Consider the following 10,450-nt stretch of genomic DNA (forward strand, 5'->3'; position numbering starts at 1 on the left):
AAAATAAAGAAAACTCTTTGAATGAGAAGGAGTGTCCAAACTTTTGGTCTGTACTGTATATATACACACACATTACCCCCGATCGATTTCTGTTCTACAGGCTGAACATTATGTTAATATTTCTTTCTATGTTTTATAGATTTGGATTACAAACAGTGACCAGTCAAATGGTCAGAAGGAATGCAGAAACCTTTGTGTCCTCAAAATGCAAAGAGAGCAACGAGAGAAATATATTTTCAAAATATCTTTCACATTTTAATCACACGGTTGAATGTGTATTTGGAAAAAATTATGGATGACATGGTGAAAGCATCAGAGATACCAATGCTATACTGCCAAGAGAGCGAAGATAATCCTACCACCTCCAAGTAAGTCGTTGAACAGTAATAATATTTCACCTTTACAAAACTTGTGTTTGTCTATTTTTTTATTAAAATCTGTCTCTTCTTCAGAACTGAAGTAGTGGAAAAACCTGCAACCTTGCCTGTTATAAGATCAAAAGAGGACGAGTTGGAAAAATTCATTGAAAAAGTATCCTCTCCGTGTGGAGAAGGACCCACCCCCTCAAAAAATATGCCTTGCTGAGTCTGCCGTCCATGGAGAACATTTATATGACAAGTGGAGGAAATTGCAGAACAGGATGTGAGTGCACTATACAATCAGAAAGATTAACATAACCCTAATGCAACAGTTTACCTCAGGAGGTGGCCATAGCAGGAACAGGGGATAGCCTCCTTCACATCAGAGCCTTAATACATTCTTTGATTTATTCTAGACAGGATTGCTTCAAGATCATAGGCCAAGTGAAGAGGAGGTGAGGAAATGCATTGGACTGCAGCTATGGAAGAACAACCTACTAAGGATCAAACACATTTAGAGCAAAGTGATTACACATTGTTGTTTTTATTTGCTGTGGTTTGCTGAATAAATATAATTTCATTATTTTTTGGGACTATGATAATGAGGTTTGATCAATAAATATATTCTTTTTTATTGAACACTTAGGTTACATTTAGGGTAATGGGTTTTGGTTAGGGTTAACAGGTAAAGATTAATGGGGTTTTCTATCATTTTCACAGACCTCACCGGGAGACCGACCATTGGTTACACACACAACCTCATAATACACATCTTAGCTGCTGCAGAACCTCATAATACACACCTCATCTGCTTCAGGTCATAACACAAACCTTAACCACTGCAGGTCATAATACACACCCTAGCTGCTGCAAAACCCCCTAAAACACACCTTAGCTGCTGTAGAACCTCAGAATACACATCTTAGCTGTCGCAGAACCTCAGAATACACACCATAACTGCTTCAGGTCACAGAAAAAACGTAACGGTTATCCAGCCTGGTTACGGCAAAACCACACTACCGAACGTCGCGACTTTTGGTATGCAGACTCGGGAGGTGGTGCTCCACAACATTGTCCGGGCTCATTGCTCAAAACTGAGCGGTTCCAGAGAAAATCAATCTGGAAATGGTTAAATTACGCCGCTTTACAGGAGGCGTAGCCGGACCTCCGCTAATGTGAACAAAGCATGTCAGGATAGAAATCGATCAGCTCGATGAGCCGCACGGAATTACACCAAGTTCGGGTCAAACGGACTTACGGTCGGACTTTTAACAACGTTCTTTCCGAATTGATGTTTGTCGAATTGCCGCTGCTCTATTTTGTTGCTAAGACACTTAGTGTTCAAGACCAGAAGTAAAAATGATCATTAGTCGCTCCCCCAGGGAAATTTGATTGTGGCTTTTGATCACAAGTGGTACCCGCAATTGACATTACCCAAGCGCGACGCTGCATAGAAAATTTTATGCGCCAAATGATGTAAAAGTGCCTAAAAAATGGTCCTGCGCACTTTAAAAAAAAAAAAAAAAAAAAATCGCCACCTCGGCTCGTGGGCATGACAGCTTGGATTTCAGTAACACTGAATATTATTAACAGGTCCCTCCAAATGAAAAACCTTATACAGTATATACCATCTAATAAAAATAGATTATGGTTTTTGAATTGGTTCCTGAAGATCAGTTGTCTACAGGCCTAAGGGCTGTTTCACACGAGCGGATGCCGTGCGTGACATCCGCCTTGTGAATGACAGCCAAGACCCGATGCGGACAGCAGAAGCACGGAGCATTAACATGATTGATAATGCTCCGTGCCTCTGCAGTCCGCATCGGGTCTTGGCTGTCATTCACGGAGCGGATGTCACGCACGGCATCCGCTCGTGTGAAACAGCCCCAAGGGTTCAGACTACTCCAGTTCTGACAGCTTGCTTTAAAGGGTATTCAAGATACAAATTAGCTATCCAGTGGATAAGTGATCATCGCTGCACTCGTCTGTTTCTGTCAGTTCCATGGGCTTTAAATGAAGCAGCATGGGTCATGCCTGTCGTTTCTCCATTAAGGCCTCTTTCACACAGGCGTCATATTTTTGGCCCGAATAAGAGGCGGGTGCGTTGCGGGAAAATGCGCGACTTTTCCGCGCGAGTGCAAAACATTGCAATGCGTTTTGCACGCGCGTGAGAAAAATCGGCATGTTTCACAGAAGTTCGGGCTTGGGATCGGGGTTGTGTAGATTGTATTATTTTCCCTTATAACATGGTTATAAGAGAAAATAATAGCATTCTGAATACAGAATGCATAGTACAATAGCGCTGGAGGGGTTAAAATAAATAAATAAATAAATAATTGAATTCACCTTAATCCACTTGCTTGCGCAGCCCGACATCTCTTCTGTCTTCTTCTTTGCTCATTGCAGGAAAAGGACCTGTGGTGATGTCACTCTGGTCATCACATGATCTTTTACCATGGTGATGGATCATGTGATGACCAGAGTGACGTCACCACAGGTCCTTTTCCTGCAATGAGCAAAGAAGAAGACAGAAGAGATGCCAGGCTGCGCAAGCAAGTGGATTAAGGTGAATTCAAATTTTTTTTTTTTTTTTTTAACCCCTCCAGCACTATTGTACTATGCATTCTGTATTCAGAATGCTATTATTTTCCCCTTATAACCATGTTATAAGGGAAAATAATAAAATGATCGGGTCCCCATCCCGATCGTCTCCTAGCAACCGTGCGTGAAAATCGCACCGCACTGGCTTGCGGATGCTTGTGATTTTCATGCAGCCCCATTCACTTCTATGGGGCCTGCGTTGCGTGGAAATCGCACAATATAGAGCATGCAGCGATTTACACAAAACGCAGAAGTGATGCGTGAAAATAAACGCTTATTTGTACAGCCCCTTTAGAAATGAATGGGTCCGGATTCAGTGCGGGTGCAATGCGTTCACCTCACGCATTGCACCAGCGCGGAAATCTCGCCCGTGTGAAAGGGGCCTAAGAGTTCTAGCAGCAGTCCTTTAGCTGGAGGAAAAAGGGTGTCCTCCAGTTTGCCAATTGGTGGTGGTACCAGAGGTCAGAACCCACCAGATCTAACAGTTGTCATCAAGTGGATAATTGATAAATGCTTTTGGCAAGAATAGCCATTTAGAGGAGTTGTCTCATCAGAGCAATCCCTACCCTGGACGCTGCTTGTCTATACTTTACAAAAGTATGGCCAGATGGTTGCCAAGTCAGTTTCAATAAAGAAATGGGCAGTCATTTTGCAAATACTCCTTTAATATTGCACGTTATTTAATTAGTGTTGCTACATCTCTACTTGAATATTTAAAGCGAGAGGTCTTTGGTTTCTTGAGGACATCAGTTCAGTAACTCCAGGTTAGATAGTTGTTGGGATCTATGACAATGACATGGAGGGCAACTTTTATTATTCCATGTAAGAAAACTGCTCGTAGCTAGTATCTTTCTGTAAGCCTTTCAATGGGTCCTCTCTGGGGACAGTACCTATAGTAGTTAGACATGGGTTTTGGATTAACACTGGACTTTATTCTGAAAGGATCAGCCCAAATGAGAACATCAAAGTTTCTTAAAGAGATCCTAAATGGATAGTGATCACTCTCATTTTCAATGGGTAGGTCTTCCAGATTGCACTGTATCCCTACACTATTTTGTTTCTTTTGTCGGTTGGCTTGTACTTTTTTATTGGATGTTCCTACAAAAGGTTCAGTATTTGTACCTTGATGGATCAGTCTTGGAGAAATTCCCATCACAGTTCCTACTGTCTGTGCAACCCTTGGGTGATATAATGTGCTTCTTCTTTCTTCTGTGATGTTTTGTCCCTTAGTACTTCCACGTTCTGAGTACGAGGAATGACTCCAGTCGTGATCATTTTCCAAATGTTCCCCTGCTGTGTACTTGTACAGGCCTTGAACACACGTTTCCTTCCTGGCTACAGGTGAAATGAAGTTATGTGATGACAGTCCAGCTATAGATTCAGGATGCCAAGCAACTGCTGAAAGTTGATACCCGACCCCAGGAACACTTCCATAATTGGAAGAGGTAGAATCGATTTTCATTCTTTTTGCTGGTACTTTAGTTTTTTTATAACTCATGGCATTTTCTGGACTGTCAGGAAAAATTGTTGGAATTGCTCCCTTCTTTAAAACAGTCATGAAGCCTCTGGTTTCATAGCTATCGGCTGTAAAGTGCCTTGAACAGACACGATATGCACCTTTTGTACCCTCGAGAATTTTTCGACTAAATTCCTCAATGTCCCCAAAATCCTGTTGTGTTTGAATTAGCCATTTTCTGATGCTTTCCAGGTCCTTGGGAAATGCATGAATTATAATATCAGGGTCCTTCTTTTTCCAGGAATATGAACATCCTTTAACAATACAGGATGGCATCCTATAAAGCAGAAGGTCACATTAATAAAGGTGATGTTTTAGCGTGCAGAATTCCAGAAAATATATAAACTGACAACTTAAAAAAGGGCTGTGCCAAGATTTTAAACATGTGATAAGTATTTGACCACATGGACCCCATCAATCACAAAACCAGAGGGTTGTATCTCCCCCCCATATGAATGGAGTGGTGGTCAAGCAAACATGTCCTGCCTCTCTACTTATGTCTATGGGACTGCCGATGAGAAACCCATTCTGTTGTGGCAGTGTGCATGCTCCAGGCAGGCTTGAGCTACATAACAGTAAATTTCGGCAAAGCATGGCTGAAATTTAACTCCAAGTGACCCCATTCAAAGGTTATTAGTCTAAGGCCCCTTGTGTAAAAGTTTTCCGCGCGGGTGCAATGCGTGACGTGAACGCATAGCACCCGCACTGAATCCTGACCCATTCATTTCAATGGGTCTGTGTAAATTTTTTTGGGGGCAGCCGGCATCGTCTTCTTTCTTCTTCTCTCAGGACCTGCAAAAGGACCTTTGATGACGTAATCGCGCTCACCACGTGGTCAGCGCAGTGACATTAGCGCAGATCCTGCTGAATGAAAATAGAAGACCTGCGCTGACGTCACCGCGCTCACCACGTCATCAAAGGTAATTTTGCAGGTCCTAAAAGAAGAAGCAAGCAGAAGATGCCAGCTGTGCAATCAATTGGATAAGGCGAGTTAATTTTAAAAAAAATGTAACCCCTTAATCCACATTTTAGTAAGCATTCTGTATTAAGAATGCTATTATTTTCCAATATAAGCATGTTATAAGGGAAAATAATTCAGTGAAGAAGTCCAGGTTCGGATCTAAGTACCACATTCAGTTTTTTCTCACGCGCGTGCAATACGCATTGCACTCGAGCGGAAAAAACTGAACATCGGAACGCAATCGCAGTCAAAACTGACAGCAATTGAATGCCTACTCACGCGGTTTTCCTGTAATGCACACCAGACGCATCTGGAACGCCTGTGTGAAAGAGGCCTAAGGTCTCTTTTAAACGAGCGTGGCGGATTGGCTCCGGATGCGTTCAGTGAAACTCCCACAGTTTTGCAAGCAAGTTCAGTCAGTTTTGTCTGCAGTTACGTTCAGTTTTTTCCGCGCAACATCTCCTAGCAACCCATATTGTGCGATGCCCATTGTGGGCGTCTCTGGTCCGCCTCCTCGCCGCTGGCCGGCGCATGCACAGTAGCTACTGCGATGCCGTGCCCACAATGGGCATCGCAGTGCGCATGCCCTGGCCAAGCAATGGATAGCGCAGACGCGGGATCTCGCTACAGAGGAGGAGGACGAAAAGAAGAGCGGGCAGAGGAAGAGGCTGGGGCGGGGATATGACGAAAAGAGGCAGAACAGCCTGGGCACCAACGAGGTGAACGCCGCCCCTGGGCACTTGCGAGCCCTAATTTACATATGAAATGTCGGTTTTTGCCTTGGGGGAATTTCACAACATCAATGGTACCATTAGAATCATAGACTGCTATGCTAGAGCGCTATGTAAGCGGTCTATAAGGTCAAAATCTGGTGACAGACTCCCTTTAATACAGAATGCTAAGTAAATTAGGGATGGAGGGGTTAAAAATAAGTAATTAAACTCACCTCATCCACTTGTTTGTGCTGCCCGGCTCGTCTTCTTTCTTCTTCTTTGATGACCTGGGAGGAAAAGGACCTTTGGTGACATCGCTGTGCTCATCACATGGTCCATAACATGATCCATCAACATGGTGATGGACCATGTGATGAGCACAGTGATGTCACCAAAGGTCCTTTTCCTCCCAGGTCATCAAAGAAGAAGAAAGAAGAGAAGCCGGGCTGTGAGAACAAGTGGATGAGGCGAGTTTAATTATTTTTTTTAACCCCTCCATCCCAAATTTACTTAGCATTCTGTATTAAGAATGCTATTATTTTCCCTTATAACCATGTTGTAAGGGAAAATAAAAAAGATCGGGTCCCCATCCTGATCGTCTCCTAGCAACCATGCGTGGAAATCGCACCGCATCCGCACTTGCTTGCGGATGCTTGCGATTTTCACACAGACCCATTCACTTCTATGGGGCCTGTGTTGCATGAAAAAGCACAATATAGAGCTTGCTGCAATTTTCACGCAACGCACAAGTGATGCGTGAAAATCATCGCTCATGCGCACAGCCCTATAGAAATGAATATGTCCGGATTCAGTGCGGGTGCAATGCGTTCACCTCACGCATTGCACCCACACGAAAAACTGGAAAACTCGCCACGTCCACTGCGGGTAAGCCTGCTCCCCGCGTCCCCACTGCGGGTAAGCCTGCTCCCCGCGTCCCCACTGCGGGTAAGCCTGCTCCCCGCGTCCCCACTGCGGGTAAGCCTGCTCCCCGCGTCCCCACTGCGGGTAAGCCTGCTCCCCGCGTCCCCACTGCGGGTAAGCCTGCTCCCCGCGTCCCCACTGCGGGTAAGCCTGCTCCCCGCGTCCCCACTGCGGGTAAGCCTGCTCCCCGCGTCCCCACTGCGGGTAAGCCTGCTCCCCGCGTCCCCACTGCGGGTAAGCCTGCTCCCCGCGTCCCCACTGCGGGTAAGCCTGCTCCCCGCGTCCCCACTGCGGGTAAGCCTGCTCCCCGCGTCCCCACTGCGGGTAAGCCTGCTCCCCACCTCCACTCCGTGTAAGCCTGCTCCCCACCTCCACTCCGTGTAAGCCTGCTCCCCACCTCCACTCCGTGTAAGCCTGCTCCCCACCTCCACTCCGTGTAAGCCTGCTCCCCACCTCCACTCCGTGTAAGCCTGCTCCCCACCTCCACTCCGTGTAAGCCTGCTCCCCACCTCCACTCCGTGTAAGCCTGCTCCCCACCTCCACTCCGTGTAAGCCTGCTCCCCACCTCCACTCCGTGTAAGCCTGCTCCCCACCTCCACTCCGTGTAAGCCTGCTCCCCACCTCCACTCCGTGTAAGCCTGCTCCCCACCTCCACTCCGTGTAAGCCTGCTCCCCACCTCCACTCCGTGTAAGCCTGCTCCCCACCTCCACTCCGTGTAAGCCTGCTCCCCACCTCCACTCCGTGTAAGCCTGCTCCCCACCTCCACTCTGTGTAAGCCTGCTCCCCACCTCCACTCTGTGTAAGCCTGCTCCCCACCTCCACTCTGAGTAAGCCTGCTCCCCACCTCCACTCTGTGTAAGCCTGCTCCCCACCTCCACTGTGTAAGCCTGCTCCCCACCTCCACTCTGTGTAAGCCTGCTCCCCACCTCCACTCTGTGTAAGCCTGCTCCCCACCTCCACTCTGTGTAAGCCTGCTCCCCACCTCCACTCTGTGTAAGCCTGCTCCCCACCTCCACTCTGTGTAAGCCTGCTCCCCACCTCCACTCTGTGTAAGCCTGCTCCCCACCTCCACTCTGTGTAAGCCTGCTCCCCACCTCCACTCTGTGTAAGCCTGCTCCCCACCTCCACTCTGTGTAAGCCTGCTCCCCACCTCCACTCTGTGTAAGCCTGCTCCCCACCTCCACTCTGTGTAAGCCTGCTCCCCACCTCCACTCTGTGTAAGCCTGCTCCCCACCTCCACTCTGTGTAAGCCTGCTCCCCACCTCCACTCTGTGTAAGCCTGCTCCCCACCTCCACTCTGTGTAAGCCTGCTCCCCACCTCCACTCTGTGTAAGCCTGCTCCCCACCTCCACTCTGTGTAAGCCTGCTCCCCACCTCCACTCTGTGTAAGCCTGCTCCCCACTCTGTGTAAGCCTGCTCCCCACCTCCACTCTGTGTAAGCCTGCTCCCCACGTCCACTCTGTGTAAGCCTGCTCCCCACCTCCACTCTGTGTAAGCCTGCTCCCCACGTCCACTCTGTGTAAGCCTGCTCCCCACGTCCACTCTGTGTAAGCCTGCTCCCCACGTCCACTCTGTGTAAGCCTGCTCCCCACGTCCACTCTGTGTAAGCCTGCTCCCCACCTCCACTCTGTGTAAGCCTGCTCCCCACCTCCACTCTGTGTAAGCCTGCTCCCCACGTCCACTCTGTGTAAGCCTGCTCCCCACGTCCACTCTGTGTAAGCCTGCTCCCCACGTCCACTCTGTGTAAGCAGCAGGATCGAGGGGCAGTATGTAATGAGGAGAGCCCAGCAGTATTATCACCACTGCCAGCTCCATGGGCCTTCTCCTACCACAGACAGAAGGAGGCACAGTGCTCCTGACAATTACCTGCAGCTCGTCGCTCTCTCCCCACGTTCCCTGCTGACTAGGAACCAATGACAAGGTGCACTTGTACCATACCGGATGTCAGGCAGCATGCACACCCGGAAGTCACTTGCAGGCGCCTGCACACAGATAGCTCACTAGGTATAGCTGTGCGCTGCTCTGTCCTCTTCCCTGTTATACTGGATGAATCCCGCTATAAGGGATTGGTAAATCCGGAGCGCCGTGCCCTCTAGCGCCCCCTGGCGACCCGAGCAGCATATATAATAGTTCCTGATGCTTCAGAGCTATCACAGTGACCCATGCTGCGTGACAAATGTGGTGCATCTCGTGTTGGGCACTTTACACCACCTACTGGTGCCAACTTTTGGGGCAATCTGGCACAGGTTAACCCCTTCCTGACCTCAGCTGTAAATCAGGGTTTAGTTTTACATGGAGGACTCTGGGAGGCAATGTTCCTGGTCAGTGATAACGTTGATCACAGACACTTAACCCCATAGATGCTGTAGTGGCATCTGAGCGGTAAAACCCCTGGAGCGCCAAGATCAAGGGAGTGCTTTGGTAGCCTCAGGCCCTCACAGCAATGTTCCATGGGTACACAGTGAATCTCCCATAGACTGCAATGTTACATTGTTGCAGTCTATGGGAGAAGCAACCAGACGATTACATGTTCAAGTCCCCTAGGGGGGAATAAAAAAACGTAAAAAGTAAAAAATAATAATATATACATATATATTCAAACCACCCTCATTTCTCTATATTAAAAATACAAAACAAACATGACTTGCACCGCAGAGTCCCGTAACGCCCATACTATTAAAATATATCCCGTATCGTGAACACTGTAAATTTTGTCACACAGACGTTTTTACACTGTCTTCGCCACTTGGGAGTGGTAGGGGCCCGTCCGGAGCCTGGATATCAGCCCTGGCAAGTTTCCTAATATTGACTCCTGGAAACAGGAGTGAAAACTACGCCAATCAGAGGTTGGAGTAGTTTTCACTCCAGGTCCATGGACTGCCAGAGGTGCGCCTAATTTATGGACGAGGCCTTCCCCTTGTCATATATTAGCAGTGCTCCAGACAAAAGTAGCCATTGGCTCCTGAACTGAAAAATGTAGGAGCCAAATCTAATTTTTAGTCGTCAAATCGAAACCGAATCAGGTCGGCGTAGGGTTGTTTCGATACCAAAATTTGGATTCACTTTCGTCACCATAAAAAAGTATTGCGATACTCAATACCACGCCAAAAAACAAAACACCAAAAAATCGGCGTGCATTTTGCATTTTATGAAACGTTCGCCCCATAATAGAACAGTCCTATCCTATTTTTTGGGGTGACAAGGTGACTAAAAAATGGCGAATCGCATGGTTTTTATTTATTTATTTCTGTTATGGCGCTCACTGCTTAGGAGATATTTTTTAATAATTTAATAGTTTGGACTTTTCGGACGCAGCGCTATGTAATGTGGTTATTTATTTCACAGAAGTTCGGGCTTGGGATCGGTGTTCTGTAGATT

At 47.4% G+C, this 10,450-nt stretch overlaps 1 protein-coding gene across 1 annotated transcript; it reads right to left on the minus strand.

Annotated features, from left to right (window-relative positions):
* Positions 1 to 3,607: 3,607 nt before the first annotated feature.
* Positions 3,608 to 9,051, minus strand: LOC122941625. Its single transcript, XM_044299016.1, has 2 exons — positions 8,939 to 9,051; positions 3,608 to 4,753 (listed from the first exon to the last, which is right to left on the minus strand). Exons 1-2 carry the CDS (start codon positions 9,025 to 9,027, stop codon positions 3,802 to 3,804), a joined length of 1,041 nt encoding a protein of 346 aa, XP_044154951.1. The 5' UTR covers positions 9,028 to 9,051; the 3' UTR covers positions 3,608 to 3,801.
* Positions 9,052 to 10,450: the final 1,399 nt, after the last annotated feature.

Source organism: Bufo gargarizans, chromosome 6, assembly GCF_014858855.1.
Source record: "Bufo gargarizans isolate SCDJY-AF-19 chromosome 6, ASM1485885v1, whole genome shotgun sequence".
In the NCBI taxonomy this organism is placed as follows: Eukaryota; Metazoa; Chordata; class Amphibia; order Anura; family Bufonidae; genus Bufo; species Bufo gargarizans.

Bases quoted from the DNA above. Each gene is read 5' to 3' on its own strand.
- LOC122941625 (XM_044299016.1), bottom strand. From the start codon at position 9,027: ATGCTGCCTGACATCCGGTATGGTACAAGTGCACCTTGTCATTGGTTC. The intron at 4,754-8,938 runs GTAATTGTCAGG...TCTGCTTTATAG, and splicing joins GAGAGAGCGACGAGCTGCAG to GATGCCATCCTGTATTGTTA.